We start from the raw sequence: 20029 nt of genomic DNA on the forward strand, positions 1-20029 counted from the left end.
CCATCTAGCTGTGTTTGTGTTGAGTTTGCTAAGATGGGAGGCTGAATCTTAATGAGGTGAGTTGTGCCATTAACATCTCACCACATCACATATTACTCAGATCCCGATAATGTGCCCAAAGGCTTCATGTAACATTTTCACTATTTTTGGTTCCCTCTTGAACTTTAGGAGCAATCATGATTTTACAATTCACTACACGGTAATAAATATTCAAAGTTACCCAACGTTCTTCATTTAGTACAGAAAATTAAACTTCAGGAACACTGGATGCTACAATGGATTAGACACTAGTCAGGGCTCAAAATCATCTTCAATTCAGGATGGAACATCTCCACTGACTGCTGGATATTAACAGTTCCACGTGAAGTGTGGATGGTCATTTTCAAAAGGTGTCTTTATGATACAGATGTGCAACATGCAACTGAACCAACTCAGTACTAATTGGCAATTATGATGGCAAAACTGTCACACAGGTGGATTTAGAATATGGTTTAGAATTAGGACAGGACAAAGCAAGCTCTACACTGTGCCTTACTGTTCATGATCTTTCTTGGTGATGCTTGTTGCTGATATCCGTTGTTTTCCAACAAAAAGAATTTGAGCTCCCCACCACTAACCTACTTTGATTTGCCCAGCAGAAAGTAGTACAGAACAAGCATTTAAAAAAATCAAGCTGGCAGCATAATATTTGCCATCCAAATTACTGCAACATTAAATGGCAGGATACCAGTTCAAAATCATAATCCAGGGACACTGTACAGATTTACATTATATTGCCGGAGAACAGATTATGCATTGACCGTATTTTCCGATCAATAAAGAGAAGAATTTCTACAATAAAGTTATATCCAGCATCATGGAAATCTAACAACTGACAAGCTAGTTATCGTAGACACTCTGAAGCAGGTAACTGGCTTAAGGAGAGGAGACAGAAGACATGGACACGATAGAAGGACCTGAAAGACAACGCTTCTTAGTAAAACTAACCCATCAATACACAGAAGCCAAAGGGGCTGCATTGATAAAACTAACATATCATAGAGAAGCGAGGAATACTGACTTGAGTGCATCTGGAGGGAGTTTGGTGCCCGATAGGTTGATGTGTCTCAAAGCCAGTGAACTGCTAAAGAACAGTTTGAAGGATGGAGGAACTTCCTTCCCCTTCCTGTGGCAGTGAAAGAAGAATAATTCATATTTAGGCCAGTCATACAATAGCATACAAACTCAATAATATACAATGAGTGAAAACCATGCATGATATCTAGATCATTTCAATACATTAAAGTACTTCAATATACATGAGCATATAAAAGACATAATAAAACGTGTGCATGATTTGCCAGGGCTGAATAACCTGGTTATTAGGCGGTTCAGGAAAAGTAAATTCAAAAGCAGTAACGGCAAGATCAAGACTATAGGCAGAAATTTTATTAAAAATAAGCATATAGGTCAAGAGGACAGTTATTAATGCCCTGTTTCTTTTTTCAAGAAAAGTGGCAGTGGGGAAATGAAACATAAATGTAAGGGCAGAGATAATGGGAACTGCAGATGCTGGAGAATCCAAGATAACGAAGTGTGGGGCTGGATGAACACAGCAGGCCAAGCAGCGCATCAGGAGCACAAAAGCTGACGTTTTGGACCTAGACCATTCATCAGAAAAGGGGGATGGGAAGAGGATTGTGAAATAAATAGGGAGGGGGTGGGGGGAGGCGGACGTGGACTGAAGATGGATAGAGGAGAAGATAGGTGGAGAGGACAGTAAGGGTGGGGAGGTAGGGAGGGGATAGGTTAGTCCGGGGAGGACGGACAGGTCAAGGGGGTGGGATGAGGTTAGTAGGTAGGAAATGGAGGTGTGGCTTAAGGTGGGAGGAGGGGATAGGTGAGAGGAAGAAAAGGTTAGGCAGGCGGGGATGAGCTGGGCTGGTTTTGGGATGCAGTGGGGGCGGGGGAGGATTTTGAACCTTGTGAAATCCACATGGGAACCCTGCAGCCCAATGGTATCAAAGTGGAGTATGAGTTGCTGTTCCTGCAACCTATGGGTGGCATCATTATGGCACTGCAGGAGGCCCAGGATGGACATGTCATCTAAGGAATGGGGGGGGGGGGGGGAAAGAGTTGAAATGGTTCGCGTCTGGGAGGTGCAGTTGTTTACTGTGAACCGAGCATAGGTGTTCTGCAAATCGGTCCCCAAGTCTCCGCTTGTAGAGGTAGCCACACCATGTACAGCAGATGCAGTATACCACATCGGCGGATGTGCAGGTGAACATCTGCTTGATGTGGGAAGTCATCTTGGGGCCTGGGATGGGGGTGAGGGAGGTGGTGTGGGGGCAGGTGTAGCACTTCCTGCGGTTGCAGGGGAAAGTCCCACATGTGGTGGGGTTGGAGGGGAGTGTGGAGGGAACAAGGGAGTTACGGAGAGAGTGGTCTCTCTGGAAGGCAGACAAGGGTGGGGATGGAAAAATGTCTTTGGTGGTGGTTGGATTGTAGATGGCGGAAGTGTCAGAGGATGATGCGTTGTATCCAGAGGTTGGTACGGTGGTACGGGAGCACTAGGGGGATTCTCTTTTGGCGGTTATTGCAATGGCAGGTTGTGAGGGATGAGGTGCAAGAAATGTGGGAGACACAGTCGAGGGCGTTCTCGACCACGGGGGGGGGGGGGGGGGGGGGGGGCGTGGTTGGTTGGTTGCGGTCCTTGAAGAACATGGATATCTGGGATGTGCGGGAGTGGAATGCCTCATCCTAGGAGCAGATGCAGCGGAGCCAAAGGAATTGAGAATAGGGGATTGAATTTTTGCAGGAAATGTGGGTGGGAGGAGGTGTATTCCAGGTAGCGGTGGGAGTTGGTGGGCTTGAAATGGACATCGGTTTGTAGGTGGTTGCCTGAGATGGAGACAAATGTCCAGGAATTTAAGGGATGTGTTGGAGATGGCACAGGTGAACTGGAGGTTGGGGTGGAGGTGGAAGGTGTTGGTGAAATGGATGAACTGTTCGAGCTCCTCTTGGGAGCATGAGGCGGCGCCGATACAGTCAATGTAACAGAGGAAGAGGTAGGGTTTTGGTCCAGTGTAGGCACTATTCTCTGAGTCGCATATTCACAAAAAATGATTTATTAGAAATGATTTAATCGAAAGAACCATTAGAGGCGTGTCAGTACAGTAACTAGAGTTAGAAACTAAGTACTCTCAGATATCTGATTATTAGGAAAATAAGTTAAAGGTAGCCCTGATAATAAAAGACAAGAGTGTAGAAAGGAAAAGCTCAGAAATCAAGATATCAGTGAAGCTAAGGAACAGGAAGGTTGATTGGGAATGTTATACACACTGCTAACAGTTACTGATGTGTCAGGTAGCATATGCATCAAGATATTAATGGAGCAGGTAACAATGGTCACAAAACATTGCAAGGAGAATTTTGTTTTCCTACAGATGCCAGAAAGCACGTTTTTTGCAAGTGCAGAAAATGAGTTCAGAGAACACATCGAACATATCTAGCTTTCTTGGTCAGTATGCCAATGAAGCAATTCAGGATCAGACTATTTTGGAAAGTTACGTAAAATGTCACACAGTTAATTAATAAAATTGCAGCTTAGAACTCTCTGGGAAAGAGTGGTCACAGCTGAATAACTTTACACTGAGATTAGAAGTGATTTAAATAAATCTGAAATCTGATATCTGAACAAAAGAAACTAAAAGGTATGAGGAACATGTTGACTAAAGAAAACTAAATTAAAAGATTTAGCAAAAGAATTATTACATAATAAAATAGACATTAATTTTTAAATTAAGGAATTAAATATTTCATGAGAAATAGGACTGGACCAAAGCTAACAAGAGACGGAAAGAAGAGTACTAAATAAGGAGAGTGCCTTTTCAGTTGTGTTTTTTTTAAAAATGGTGATAGGAAAGACTATGAGCTGTTTCAGAACTAGTATAACTGCAGGTTTGAAAAGCAGGAGAGGCAGTACACACGAAGCAGCTTTTGGTGGCAACAGGGAGGAGAGACACACACACAGTCAGAGTCATAGTGTCATACAGTACAGAAGCAGATCCTTCCATCCAACCAGTCAATGCTGACCACAGTCCCAAATGCCTATGCTTGGCCCATATCGCCTCAAACCATTTTTATTCATGTACTTATTTAAATGTCTTTTAAATGTTGTAACTGTACCCACATGGGAGAGGGGAGACAGACAGAGAAATATTCAGCTCCTCAAGCTCAGGAACAGCCTCTTTGTTCTCAGTAATCAAAACTCACTAAATCAGAGAATAAAGAGAGAGCTCAGCTTTCCTGCAACAGTTGTAATATGTTTTGACTTTTAACTGATAAGCTAGGCTTTTTAAATGAGTGAAACATCCATACTGCACCTCTTACCAACCAGTGTATACAATCTGAAAAAGATGACTGAAGAAACATGCTGGACAGCAGAAGAGTCATAAGGATGATCTTAACAACATTAACTACAAACATTGAAAACATCAGCAGGAGTAGGCTATTTAGCCCTTCGAGCCTGTTCCACCATTTGATATGATCATGATTGATCATCCAATGTGAGTACTTTGTTACTACATTCTCTCCATAACCTCTGGTCCCTTTAGCCCCAAGGACAATAATTAACTCCTTCAATGCTTTGGCCTCAACTGTTCTCCATTGCAGAGAATTCCAAATGTTTTCTGGGTGAAGAAATTCTCATCATCCCAATCTAAATGGTTTACCTCATATCCTTCGATTGAATCCTGGTTCTGGGTTCCCCGATTATCAGGAACATCTTTCCTAAGCTTACCCTGTCAAGTCCTGTTCGAATTTTATCTGTTTCCTTGAGATCTCCCCTAACTCTAACTCCCAGTGAATATAGTCTTAACCATTCTAATCTCACTTCATACATCAGTCCTGCCATCTCACCCCTTGTAGCAAGACATTCTTGCCTCTGCGCTTGAACCCTATCACTATGAAGGACAACAGGTCATTTAGCTTTTTCAGTGCTTGCCACACCTGCATGCTTAGTTCCAGTGACTGATGTACAAGGACACCCAGGTCTCGATGCATGATCCCACTCCCAAGCTATCACCATTCAGATAATAATCTGCCTTTCTACTTTTGATACTGATGTGGATAACCTCATACTTATCCATATTACACTTTGTGCACGACATATTTGCACACTCACTCAATTTGTCCGAATCACAATGAAGCAACTCTGCATCCTCCTCAGTTCACTCCACCAACCAGTTATGTGTTGTTTGTAAACTGGAGGGATATTACATTTAATTCTCTCATCTAAACCATTAATTTAGATTGAGAGTAGCTGGTTTCCAGGCACTGACTCTTGTGGTACTCCACTAGTTACTGGCTGCCATTTGGAAAACAAGCAGCTTATTTTGGCAGAGATAGTAAGAACTGCCGATGCTGGAGAATCTGAGATAACACAGTGTGAAGCTGGATGAACACAGCAGCCCAAGCAGCAGAGGAGCAGGCAAGTTGACATTTTGGGTCGAGACCCTTCTTCAGAAAAACCCAGTTGACAACTGAGTAGCCTCAGTCCTTGCAAATGCCAATCAGGTTTAAGGTTCTTACAGCTTTTATGAGCAAGAACAGGGAATGCCAGAGGAATGAGCAAACTGATCATAGTACCTTGGTACACAAGACACTTAACTAGTGGGAAGAAATAAAGGATTATAATCGTACCAAGGGACAGGGTAGTTAGAGGGAATATTGGAGCCATGAGGATATTGACAGTGAGCAAATTAGATGATAGAGTTAAATATGTGCCTTAAAGGCTGATGGAGGAATAATGGGCTTCAGTTCATGGGGTCTTAAAAGGAGGGCATTGTAATATTTCAGGTTTCCTAGACTCTGGAAAAGTTACAAGTGTATAACTCCACTATTTCAAAAGAGGCAAGCTGTCAGAAGAAAATACCAGAATCAGATATTATGGAGATAATAGCAGGACATTTGGAAAAATCATAACACAATCAAGCAGAGTCAACATGATATTATGAAAAGGAAATTATGTGCATTAAATTAAGAGTTCCTAAAGAATGTGAAGGTTGCGAGTGGTAGTAGAAGGAAAATATTCTACCTGGAGCGAGTGGTAGTAGAAGGAAAATATTCTGCCTGGAAGTCAGTGGTGAGTGGAGTTCCACAGGGCTCTGTCCTTGGGCCTCTACTGTTTGTAATTTTTATTAATGACTTGGACGAGGGAATTGAAGGATGGGTCAGCAAGTTTGCAGACGACACAAAGGTCGGAGGTGTCGTTGACAGTGTAGAGGGCTGTTGTAGGCTGCAGCGGGACATTGACAGGATGCAGAGATGGGCTGAGAGGTGGCAGATGGAGTTCAACCTGGATAAATGCGAGGTGATGCATTTTGGAAGGTCGAATTTGAAAGCTGAGTACAGGATTAAGGATAGGATTCTTGGCAGCGTGGAGGAACAGAGGGATCTTGGTGTGCAGATACATAGATCCCTTAAAATGGCCACCCAAGCGGACAGGGTTGTTAAGAAAGCATATGGTGTTTTGGCTTTCATTAACAGGGGGACTGAGTTTAAGAGTCGTGAGATCTTGTTGCAGCTCTATAAAACTTTGGTTAGACTGCACTTGGAATACTGCGTCCAGTTCTGGGCGCCCTATTATAGGAAAGATGTGGATGCTTTGGAGAGGGTTCAGAGGAGGTTTACCAGGATGCTGCCTGGACTGGAGGGCTTATCTTATGAAGAGAGGTTGACTGAGCTCGGTCTCTTTTCATTGGAGAAAAGGAGGAGGAGAGGGGACCTAATTGAGGTATACAAGATAATGAGAGGCATAGATAGAGTTGATAGCCAGAGACTATTTCCCAGGGCAGAAATGGCTAGCACGAGGGGTCATAGTTTTAAGCTGGTTGGTGGAAAGTATAGAGGGGATGTCAGAGGCAGGTTCTTTACGCAGAGAGTTGTGAGAGCATGGAATGCGTTACCAGCAGCAGTTGTGGAAGCAAGGTCATTGGGGTCATTTAAGAGACTGCTGGACATGTATATGGTCACAGAAATTTGAGGGTGCATACATGAGGATCAATGGTCGGCACAACATTGTGGGCTGAAGGGCCTGTTCTGTGCTGTACTGTTCTATGTTCTATGTTCTATGTGACAAGCTAGGTGAGTAAAGAATTGGGTTTTCAAAAGGCATTTGTTAAGATGCCACATAAAAGTTCAGTGTTGGCACGATATAATAGTGTGGTAGGTAGATTAGCAAACCAGAGGAAACAATTAAGAAAAACAGGTTACTTTCAGCTTGGTAAATTACAACTAGTGGAGCACTATTTATAATTTACATGAATAACTAGGATGAAAGAGTGAATGTAGTCAAATATACTGACAATGAAAAGATAGATAAGAAAACAAGTTGGCGCAGGATACAAGTCTACAAAGGTATACAGACAGCAACAATTTGGCAGGTGAAAGGTACTGAGGGAAAATGTAAGGTTGTCAAATTTAGCAGGAAGAATAGAAGATTATTATTTAAATGCAGACAGACTACAGAATGCTGTAATACAGATCACAAAAACATAACAGGGAAGTGCAGGAAGTAATTTGTACGGCAAATGGAATTTTGCTCTTTGCTGCCTGGAACTTGTAGTATAAAAAAGTATAAAAGCCTGCTACAACTGGCTAGTGTATTGAAAGGGACCACATGTGGAGCAGTGTTTCAGTTTTGGTCTCCTTACTTGACGAGGATATATTTGCACCAAAATAGTTTAGAGGATGTTCAGTGGCCGATTCCTGGGATGAGGGGCTTTGTGTTGTAAGGAAAGGTGGCGAGGTTAAGCCTGCAGTCTTTGGATTTAAAAGAACAAGAGGTGGCCTTACTGAAATGTAAAAGCTTCCGAAACTCAGACATGGTAAATGCTCCCATTGTGGAATCTAGGATGAGGAAGTGCAGTTTAATTATAGAGTTCCCATTTAAATTGATCATGAGGAAAAACTTGCCTAGAGGCTTGCCCATTTATACGTTCAAGTTTGATTTCTGATTACCAAGAGTTGTAGGTTATGGGAGATAAGCAGTAGAATTAAATCCATTAACAGATCAGCCACAATCTTCTTGAACAACAGTGGGTTAATTGGACCAAGTTGTTTACTCCTGATCATTTCCTTTACAACCTTAGTTGGCTGCAAGCTGCTCCCAGGCAGGCAACTCAACTGCTTTTCCCACCTGATCTGGATATTCAATCCATTTACACATTTTAACTATAAGGAGGCAATAAAAAGTCACCATCTGAAAGATATCTTTAAGTACAACTTTTCTGGACATGAAAGGACCTACCACCAGCACATTTTTTTGTCCTCCTTGAAAGAAAGTAATACTTAAAACACAGAAGGAATGTTTGGTGAGATTTTGGTTGGGCAGATTACAGAGAGCAGAGTTTGTGTCCTCTCAGACATTAGAAGAATAAGAATGTTTAGTTCTTTTCTCACTAATCCCATTTCATATTTCCAGCAGTTGTATCTTTTTCTCTATTTTCACAGCATATCCGATGACCTGTTGATTATGTTTAACTCGCAATTTGAAGTGAAAGTTTTACTTTTGGGTTAACTCTTTAGCTATCATAAACGTGAACTAGTGTTGTACAACAACTTAGAGCAGGATAGAATAATACAGCACAGAAACGGATTCTTGGTCCAAGTTGTCCATGCCGGCCAGGTTTCCCACAATAAACCAGTCCCAACTGCCTGCATTTGACCCTTATCCCTCTAAACATTTTCTATTCATATACTTCTCTAAATGTCTCTGAAGTGTCATAATTGTACCTGCATCTACCACTTCCTTCAGTTCATCCATATACACACCCTCTGCACCTCATACCCAAGCTCTCTAGTTTTGAACTCCCCTATCCCAGGGAAAAGGTCTTTACTATTCACCTTATCTATGCTCCTCACGACTTTATAAACGTCGCTCCAGGGAAAGAATGTCCCAACCTATTCACCCACTCCTTAACTTAAACCTTTGAGTCCCGGACGTGACTTTTCTCGTAGCAACAGGAAGTTATGTACACACTGGTTACAGTGAAGGTGTCAGAAGGCACTTTCTTTGAAACCCAGACAAATTTTTGAGTATGTGAATTTACAGCCACCCTATAACTTACAATTCAAATAGATACCCTCCACCTTTGGCCTATAGTAATGAGAAGGGTACCAGTTGGAGGAATCACTGGAAGATGGAAATTGCTAGCAATTTTACAAAGACTCTACTCTAATATCCAGACTGATTGAATCCTCGCCTACTTCTGAAACTAAGGACAGGAATGACATTTGAAAAAGTCTGATGTCTTTAATGACTATACACCATGCAAAGCCTAAGTTTCATACTCAAATGATTAAAGTAAATTTTACAATTTTGATGCCGAGGGACACAAGAGGAATCAAATTTTTTTTTCTAGCCCTCTGAACGTGGCTTAGCAATTTTTCTTCTTTTTTAATTCACACTTTCAAGTGATTGTTGATACAATGCAACATCAGTTACAGGAACATAGTGTACCCACAATAATAAAGAAGAAAAGTTCATAACTGCCAATGCTTATAGAAGCATGCAGGGTGTAAGGAACCTTGCCTGGCAATCAAGGGTGGGGGACGGGGGGAGGTGGCGTGATAAGGAGTTTGGCAAGAGATGATCGGATCAGATCACAACTGGCACAGTAAAGCATGTGATTGCTGTGGGGCAGAGGAGATGGGGAGAAAAAGGAAATTGGTATTAGTAGGTGGAGGTCAAAAGATCCTTGGGAGGAGACTACTGGTTTTACAGGAACATTTGCCATTACTTTAAATGAAGAAAAAAATCTTGATTAATACGCCCAGCAGAAAGACAGCAAAATCATTTGGTAGTTATTTAAGACCAATAGCTAAAAGCAATGTCACATACAATTAAGCCTACCTGTGGAAGAGTAAACCACCACATCATTGTTCATCTTAAATTTGATAAATGAAACAAATTTGATTTATGAAAGATGGAGAAACACTATAATTACAGTCTTTTACAGTGACAGTCGCCATCCTTCCACTAGAGAAAATAATAAAAGATCTTTTTCTAATATTTCTTACCAATGGGAATCAAATTGACCTATACAGTCTCTTAAAAATTCAAAGTTTTTTTTGTTTTAAGTGTTTTGCAGATTATTTTCAAATGTCTCCCAGCAGACTCTTCAATTTGAACAGAACGGCCAAGTGCTCCCCGGACTTCATGCATTTTAAATAGACCAACACCTCAGATTCAAAAGGATCCAGTCATTTAGAAATTGGTCAAAATCACAAATCATTATTTAAGCTTTGAATAGTCCGATGTCTAGCCTGCAGCCATTAAGACCATACCATATTCCATTTTTGTTGAGACTTCTTAAAAAATTTATTTGTTCATGGCATTAGGGCATCGCTGGGTAGGCCAGCATTTATTGCCCATCCCAGTGTACACTTGAGAATCAACCACGCTGCTGTGGGTCTGGAATCACATGTAGTACAAACGACATAAGGATGGCAGTTTCCTTCCCTAAAGGCCATTAGTGAATCTAGCTGGCTGGTATTATCAGTTCTGAGGAAGGGTCACCAGACCCGAAACGCTAACTCTGTTTTGTCCTTCACAGATGCTGCCAGGCCTGCTTAGCTTTCCCAGTAACTGTGTTTTTGTTCCTAATTTACAGCATCCACAGTTCTTTTGGTTTTTATTCGCTTGTATTATCAGTGATTGAAAGAGACTGCCAACAAATCAGAGTTAGACCATATAAACTGTCACTTTTGTTTTAAAATCACATCTGTCTCACCTTCTCTTTTCTAGGATGCACAACTAATTTAATCTATTCCTAGTGCAGCAAATCTTAAAGTCCAGGAATTGATCATGTTTTTTCCACAATAGCGCTCAAAAACTATAGTTGAATAACTTTAATGTTGAAATTTACCCTCTCAAAATTGTTAATTGAATGGTCACTACATTTGCAGTAGATAGCAAACCCATGAAAAAAAACAATTTTGTCACATAAGCATAAGTAATTTAAACTGCTAATATAACCTGCATACCATTTAAGCAACATAATCATTAAAGTGTTAAACAGGAAACTATGGCACAAAAAAAAATCCAGCAAATCCTCACTTAAAGCAATATTGGTTCAGCCAATGTTATCAGTGGCATTATAACAACTATTTACATCTTCATAACAAAACGTGATGTTCACTACTACTTCATTTGCCACAGTAAACTATTCTGATTCACCCGAGTGTGATTAGACATAGAAGAGTTGTATCATAAGCCGGCATCCCTAGCATCTCTACTTAGTATTTGCCTTGCAATACCATTTTGAAGGATGTGATCAATACTTACCATATGCAATGATTCAATCCCTTATACAATACAAATATAATGTTGGAAAAAATGCGACATTATCCACTTTGGTGATGGAAACCAATGCGCAGAGTATTTCTTTTATATAGAGAGAGATTGGAAACCGTAGACGTACAAAGGGGCCTAGATGTCCTGGGTAATTAGTCACTGAAGATTAACATCCGGTACTGTTAGACTGATGGAAAGTTAGCCTTTATTGCAATAGGATTCAAGTACAGGAGTAGTGAAGTTTTGCACTAAATTGCCTGGCATCTGGAGTACTGTGTGCAGTTTTGGTCTCCTTATCTCAGCAAAGATATTGTTGTCAAAGTGGGACTGTAACTATGATTCACCAGACTTGCTCCTGAGTTGACGGTACTGTCCTATGGAAAGAGATTAGGCAAACTGGACCTGCATGCTCTAAGTTTCAAGGCATTAGAGATGATCTCGTTGAAATTTTCAAAATACTTAAAAAGGATTAATTAGGTAGATGCAGATGCTTCCCTTGATTGTGGAGTCTAGAAGCAGGAACACAGTTTAAAAATAAGGATAATGCCATTTAAGACCAAGATGAGGAGCATCCATTTTACTCAGAAGGTTGAGAATCTTTGGAGCACTCTACCCTACAGGGCTGAAGAAGCTCAGTCTTTGACAATGTACAGAGAATAGGTTGAGCACAACTGAAATTATTGATCAGCTATGAGCATATTAAATGACAAAGGCAGACCAAATGGCTTATGCCTGTTTCTATGCTCCTCATAAACACGAGTCAAAAACACTTGAGTCTGGAAATAAGAAAATAAGAAACCAATTATTTTAGAAATTAATTTATAGGTTTTAAAGTTCTGTAACGTTGGAGAACAAGTGACTAATAACAGGCTGTCTTCCACTATGCTTGGTACAACTCATGATAATGCCAAAAATCAATAAGTATGGAAACACAGAAGGTAGGAGCAGGTGGCGACCATCTAGCCCTTCAAAGCCTGCTGTGTCATTCATCATGATCATGGATGATCATCCAACTCAATAGCCTAATCCTGCTTTCTCCCCATAACCTTTGGTCCCATCCACCCCAGGTGCTATATCTAGCCACCTCTTGAAAATGCTCAATATTTTGGCATCAACTTCCTGTTGTAATAAATTCCACAGGCTCACTACTCCTTGGGTGAAGAAATGTCTCCTCATCTTTGTCCCAGATAGTCTACCTGGAATCCTCAGACCATCACCCCTGGTTCTAGACACACCCACCATCAGAAACATACCCCATGTATCAACTCTGGCAGAATTTTCTAAGTCTCTATGAGATTCCTCCCTCATTCATCTGAATTCCAGTGAAAACAATCCCAACCTTATCAATCTCTTCTCATAAATCTGTCCTGCCATCTCCAGAATCAGCCTGGTAAAGCTTTGCTGCACTCCCTCAAGAACAAGAGCATTCTTCCTCAGACAAGGAGACCTGAACTGCACACATTACTTTAGGTGTGGCCTCACCAAGGCCCTGTATAACAAACAAAATATGTGATACCTTTAAGCATGATACTACCAAACTAAGTCATATGAGACACAGTATTATGGAACATATTGGAAGACACTTGGCCATCTAAATTGAACAGCAAAAACAACTGATGTTTCGGCGATAGTTAGTTTGAATATTTTAAGATGTGTTGCAATTTTCATAATCAAGTGATGGATGAGGCAACTATGTCTAAGACAGAAGCAACTTAAACATTTCCTGACTATCAAAGAAAGTAATCATAAAAATGGTTATTCACTGGAACAAACTGTGCATTACAAATTGGCAATCCAATAGAATGCCCCAGTTATCTAGACTATTTTTCAAGAATGTTTCTTTTCTTTACTTGGACTGAATTTTGTGTCACAGACAATACTGACTTCAAGATTTTTCTTCTTCTAGATAATGTCCTAGGTCATCCAAACCCACGACCACTTCCAACTAGAAGAATAAGGGTATCAGACAAATGGGAATGCCTCCACCTCCAAGTTCCCCTCCAAGCCATGGACTATACTAAATTGGAAATATAATTGCCATTCCTTCACTGTGGCTGGGTCAAAATCCTGGAATTACTTCCCTAATAGCATTGTGGGTCAACCCACAGCAGGAGGACTGCAGTAGTTCATGAAGGCAGCTCACCACCACCTTCTCAAGGATAACTAGAGACGGGCAAGAAATGCAGGCCAGCCGGCGATGCCCATACTCCACAAATGAGTGGAGAAAAAAAATCCTAACTATAATGACATCAAAAATATGATAAGATTATTTTATGCTATTCAGCATGATGTCATCAAAATAATCTGTGGATCAGGATCATTCTGAGTGAAGACATTACTAAATCAGTGGGCAAAAAAATTTGTAACATTTAGTCTATGATAAAAATCATAGATTGTGCATATTGACAGGAAGAATAGAAACACAGAATATTATGTAAATGGAAAGACACTGCAGATGGCCTATGCTCATCAGAGTTAGAAAATGAGAAGCCATCTGATCAAAGCATTGAAGATTCTGTGGAGGCCAGACAAATAGATGCGGAGAAGTTCTTCTGGGGGGAAATCTAAAACTAAAAGGCAGCAAATAAAAGTAAGAGATGTAATTAGAAGTGATTTCTTCACCCAGGGGCTTGATAGTCTTTGAATTCTCTTCCCAGTGCAGGCTGAGCCATTGACTTATATTCCAGAGTGGCTTAGACATAAATTGATAAACAAGGAAATCCAAGTTGTAAGCAAGGCAGCAGGCAAATGGAGATTGTGGCCACGATCAGGTTAGCCTTGAATTTATTGAATAGTGGAGTAGGTTGGAGAAGTTGAATGACCTAGTCCAGCTCTTACTACTTGCAATCACATTGTAGCATAAACACTGGTGACAAAGAACGTTTTTTGTGGTAAACTGTACTCTACAATACCCTGACTGGAAAAAAAGATAGTGGAAGCAGATTCGACAGGAAATTTCACAAATAATTGTTTACATTTGCAAAGTCAAAAGTCAGGCGACACCAGATTATAGTCCAACAGGTTTATCTGAAGTCACAAGCTTTTGGCACACTGCTCCTTTGTCAGGTGAAGCAGAGAGAAGTGCACAGCTACAGAATTTATAGGCAGAGATTGGAAGTTAATTCCAGGTAATTAAGAGTACTAACAGATTGAATAACAAGTCTTTGCAGGTGATCAAAAGTGTCAAACGGTTTGAGTAAAGTGTCAAACCTGAATAGCAAGTGAAAGGATCATCTACGATCCAATTAATAAAGGCAGAGGGTTAATTACCAAAAATAAAAAAAAAATGGTGCTAGAGACAAACCAAATGGCAGTAATAACAAGTATAAGAGTTGCCTGAAAAGGGTCTAACTAAAGTAACAAGTAATCCAAAACTGTACAAATTAAGATACAGAGATCATAAGTTATCAAAATGGTGGTGTCAAAAATGGAACAGTAAGGAAGATTTTACAAACACAGTATGGTGGGGTTATGTGTAGCTTAATATGAACCCATGATTGAGGCTATCCTCATTGATATGGAAATTAATTTCTATTCAGTGATTCTGCGTTGTTGTGTATCTTGAATGCTGCCTTGGGAGGATGCTTACCCAAACAGCGAAGGCTGAATGTCCTTGACTGCTGAAGCATTCTCCAGCTGGGAGGGAACACTCCTGCTTGATGATTGCTGCGTGGCGTCCATTCATCTGTTGTCGTAGGATCTGCACAGTCTCATTGTTATACCATGCCTTGGGGCATTCTTTCCTGCAGCACAGGAGGTAGACAAATTCTGCACCTGCGCACTTCCCTCCACTTCAACTAATGAAGGAGCAGTGTCCTGAAATCTTAGGATTTCAAATAAACCTGTTGGGCTATAGCCTGGTGTTGGGTGATTTTCGACTTTGTCCACCCCAGTCCAATACCGGAACCTCTGCAAATTTTTGAAGGGAGAACCTTCACAGGGATCTGGAGTGGGACTAAATGAGATAGCTCTTTCAAAGGGTTACAGACATGGGCAAATTGGCCTCCTTCTATGGTGCATCATTCTATGACTCAAATACCAAAATAACCTGTTTCACAAAATGCTTATACTTTTTCCAAAATACATAAACCAACTGCAACACAACAGTAAACTATGATTTAATGTGAAATGACATCGATACATCTACCAGAGTTCCGGTTTGTGTTTCCTGTCTTTAAATCAGTGAAACAGCTAAGGTAATTGATGACTGGTTAACAATATTGAGGGACTACAGTTGGCGTTGAGCAGGGCTTGGGTCTTAGAGTCTATTAGATAATTCCATTACACCTGGCTTTTCAAATCAACAGCCCTGAATAATCAGAATTAGTGCAGGTAGTGTCCTTTTATCAGGGCCAGGAGGTCCCATATCAAGTCCCACCTGCACTTCATAGGTGTTTCAGAAGATGTCTGAAGACAAACAGAATTAGCTCACTGGCAAGTCAGTTATTGTTGTTAACTGGTCCACTGGAGAACAGCTCTAATTCTCATCTGACCAAGGGTTTAGTCTTCAGTTTGAACACAATTTTATGACTACATGAACTTTCTTGGAGATTCGCACAAGCAGTATGACATACAGGATGCGTTTGATAATGATTGATTCAAATTCATCTACACTACTTTACACATCCCTTGACACACCACTGCATTCAAAATGAACAAATTTCATTCAATTACGCAAAGATGTTGTGCCGTACAGATGTGAAATCCGTCAAACAGTACAAAGGGGTTGAAAAATGTTGGGACAAATGAGGAAGAGGTTTTTTTAAATGCTAGCGGTAATTATGTGGAACATGCTGCCCTTGAGACACAAAAAATAGAACAATCTGATCTATGAATGACTCTCACTCAAAGGACACTTAATGATCCATTTTCTGTTGGACAGTTATTAGGTTTTTATATTGTTTATGTACTAAATTACTGTTGTGCTCTCCCAAAACAATTTAACTTGAACTATATTTTTCAAGACTAATCACTGCAAAAACATGTTTGTTAAACAAGCTCCTCAGGGTCATCAACCTTCACAAATCTGGTAAAGGTAATACACTAGTGAGTGGAGGCTGATTTCTTGGAAACTCGTTCGAGTGCATTTGCATGCTTCCTAGGAACTAACTCTAAAGTACAGCAAACTAAAAATAAAAGCAGTAAGCAGAAAAACAATGGCACCTGTACTGTGTTCCTGAGCCCATCATCTTATTCACCTCAACCAGATCTCAGGTCTCCAATTCCCACCAAATCCTCAAATTTTGCTGCTTGCATGAGTTTATTTTCTTCACCTCCTCCATCGAGAAAGTGTAATGGAAACAAAGTCCAGATAACCAGAACAAGACTTTATTCATGTCTACGCCAGAGCCCACTTCTTAGTCTGGCACAGATAATTTTGGCACTGATGTTCTTTTAAAGACATGCCAGAAGAGAAAGTGACTTTAAGAACAAAATAACTACCTGTGAGAGAAGATGCTCTTAGACAGATGAAGAGATGCCAACTGTTGACAACAGCCACGCAGAAGTGCTGTGCACACCTGAAAAATACACAAAGTATCTTAGTGACAGATTAAATAATTCATACATTCTCTAAGTATGAGACAATTAAACCAATCCTCATTTATACAGGAACCAGCTGAAGGTCAAAAGCAATTCATTAAGTATGAAACAATTCCCGTCATCCTGAAGATATGAAGAAGCTATACGAATAAATTGTTGTTTTTCCTCGACCATTCGTAAGCATTGGTAGTACACCTACCAAGAAAAATTGCAAAGCTGATGTATCAATCACGGTAGCGCATGCACAATACCTTAAACTGCACCAAAGTAGACCCACTACATTACTACCAACAGACTTGGTACCTGATCTTACACATCTTGATATATTTTTTTCTGGATAGACTAACATATTGAAACATCAACTATAATTAGTCTGCATGTTTTTCATGGCACAGGCATATAGAAATTTCATCCAGTCCACATCTCACCTTGCTGAACCTATAGCAACAAAATTATATTACACAAGATGAACAGAAATATAATTTTTCAACATATTTAAACATGAAGTATAACATGCAATGCTTTGCACTCAACTGTACATCGTAATATTTCACAAATCTCCCAATTTTTGAAGGTACAGTAGCATGTAGGTTTGAATCAACACAAAAGGTACTTAAATTAAGATTTCCATTGTCTGATATTCATCCTAACTCAAATGAACAGGTTCAATGTAATTATGAGTGGAGTTCAAAGTTGAAACCACAATCTCTGATCTGCTGTGATTTGTTGAAAACTAGTTTACAACTCAACACAAATAGAGTTCAGACATTTCAGGTGGTCTGAGAAACAGGATATGCAATAAAAAAAATTCTTAACTGTCACTGAGAAGAGAACCACCTTCAAGGTGCTGCAGACTATTTGGTATAGTGGATCCATAGTGTTGTTAGGACGGCGATTCTAGAATTTTGAATCTGCAAGTGAAGAAGCAGTGATATGGGTCCAACTAAGGGTTGTGTGTAGCTGGGAGGGAAACTTGTAAGTGGTGTTCCCGTGCATTTACTGTCTTTCAGCTTGTGGGTGCGAAACAGCTGGTATAATTTCAAACAGCATTAAGGGACATTGGCAAGGCCCATCTGGGATGGAAGAAACTGGTTTTCATCCAGCTGTTGAAATTTAGAGGGTTGCAACATTGTAACAAATGGATGATCTAGTAATGCAAATACACCTTTTACAGACTGGTGAAGTCACAACTAATGAGTTTTCATTGTATATGCACGAGTCTGGAAGATTTTTAATGTGGCAGTTTTCACCTTTGTACTGCCTTTTAGATTAAAATGAACTGTAGACAATTTTTTTTCAAAACAATAGCATCCAATATATTCTTCTCCACACAGAAGTTCCTAAACAAACACCGCCAGAGAGATTCCAAAATTATTTACAAGCAATTCATTACCATAAAAATCTCAAATTTTCATGGCTCCTAGCTGGCGGATCATTCCATTTGTTGATGTGTCTTAAACTGTTCGGATCTTCAACCTCCCTTCAATGCCTCATCTTTTGTAGCTTCCCTCTCTTGCCACCCTTTGCAGCACCCCCGCCCCAACTTGCTTCCGCTGCTTCTTGCGGCTTCCCTTTTCTCTCCCATCTCAACCTCTTCCTCCCCCACCCCATTTGCAGCTCTCCCTCTCCCCGTCACCCCCTTGCAGCTTCTCCTACCAAGACATCCTCACATCCTCTTTCTTTTTTACACTTATCCTTGCAGCCTCTTTCTTCCCCACCAACCCTTTCAGTCACCCAGCATAACCTTTGTTCTTATTAGAAAAGGTAAGAAGTTTTAAATTCTAAGGAAATGATTAGTCTCATACTTAGTATTTACTCTTAATGCTTGTTTTAACCTATCAAAATTACAGCAGGCTGTTTTAACAGCAACTTATGACCAATACCCTCGATAGACCTGCAAAAATTATATGCACAAATGCCAGAATTCACTGTATTACTGTAATCTCTGCTATGTCTGAGTAGTCAGCTGAGGGTGCAAGCGAGAAGGCTCTCTGCTAGTAAATTTTATTTAGGGTGAAGTTGCATTATTTAAATGATTAATGCTGTAAATAAAGTATAACAGTAACGTGCATAACACACACCAACCCAGAATTTCTATTACTTTGTGTGTGTTTTTTAAACGATTATATGGACGTCTTGATTATCCAGAACATTTGATCGACTGGCATACTCCTAATGTCATAGGAGCTGGTTAGGTGTACTTTGCTTAAGCCTCGCAAATTTAATGTAGGTTCAACCTGACTGTTTCCTCAAATTCCAAAACTTTACCTGAATGCATCAGAGCAGCCTGGTTTACAGCATCATAATCCTTAGAAACATTCATTGGCAATTAAGTATAAATTTCAAGTGCTTCTACATGTTAATTTACTTTGAGTGAAAACTGGATAGCGCCCAAGCAATCAATTCATTTGTCTTGCTATTTTATCAGATGTCAAGGAACACCTCCACATCCTTTTTCTGGTAGAGCTTGTACAAACTTAAATCTAAAGTCCTGTAAGGAAATCCTTATGACTAGCACTTTTCCCAAGACAACCTTCTTTGCCTTGCGATCTCTTATTCTAAATACATCATTTTAAATTTAAATGGTTTTTCTTTCTGTCTCTCCCTCTTGATTCTCGAGTTCATGTCTTCCCAAATCCATGTCCATCCTTTTCATACCCCGTTCTCTCTCAATCTGTAGACTGGGTAACCACTTTGCAGAACATCTACATCCTGCTCACAAAAAAAAACACCAAGCTTCCAGTTGCCTGCCACTTTAACACACCTCTCTGCTCCCCAGAAAACATCTGTCTCTGAGGAAGGGTCACCGGACCCAAAACATTAACTGTTTTCTCCTTCACAGATGCTGCCAGACCTGCTGAGCTTTTCCAGCAACCTTGTTTTTGTTTCATGTTTTTATCTCTGTCTCTGGCTTGCTGCAATATTCCAGTGAAGTTCAAGGCAAGCTGGAAAAACATCACCTCATTTTCCACTTGGGGACCCTGCAGTCCTCCAGACTCAATATCAAGTTCAATAACTTTAGGGCCAAAAGCCTCCCAGTCCTAGCCCTCTACCCCACACACCAGGCCTTGTTATCACATAGCCTGCTATGACATACTACCTATTGTTTGCCACTAACAGTCCCCATTAACAGCTATTCACTTTCATAGC

General features: G+C 40.4%; 1 protein-coding gene across 7 annotated transcripts in view; it reads right to left on the reverse strand.

Moving 5' to 3' along the window:
• The window catches only part of LOC125463953 (F-actin-uncapping protein LRRC16A-like), a 397615-nt gene that overhangs the window by 147949 nt on the left and 229637 nt on the right, over positions 1–20029 (reverse strand). For all 7 annotated transcript variants that reach the window (XM_059653386.1, XM_059653380.1, XM_059653379.1 and 4 more), the window contains exons 15-16: positions 16781–16857; positions 1061–1165 (exon numbers count right to left, since the gene is read on the reverse strand). In XM_059653386.1, the coding sequence (XP_059509369.1) occupies positions 1061–1165; positions 16781–16857 (182 nt within the window). The remainder of the gene's footprint in view (positions 1–1060; positions 1166–16780; positions 16858–20029) is intronic.

Source organism: Stegostoma tigrinum, chromosome 2, assembly GCF_030684315.1.
Source record: "Stegostoma tigrinum isolate sSteTig4 chromosome 2, sSteTig4.hap1, whole genome shotgun sequence".
NCBI classification, from domain to species: domain Eukaryota; kingdom Metazoa; phylum Chordata; class Chondrichthyes; order Orectolobiformes; family Stegostomatidae; genus Stegostoma; species Stegostoma tigrinum.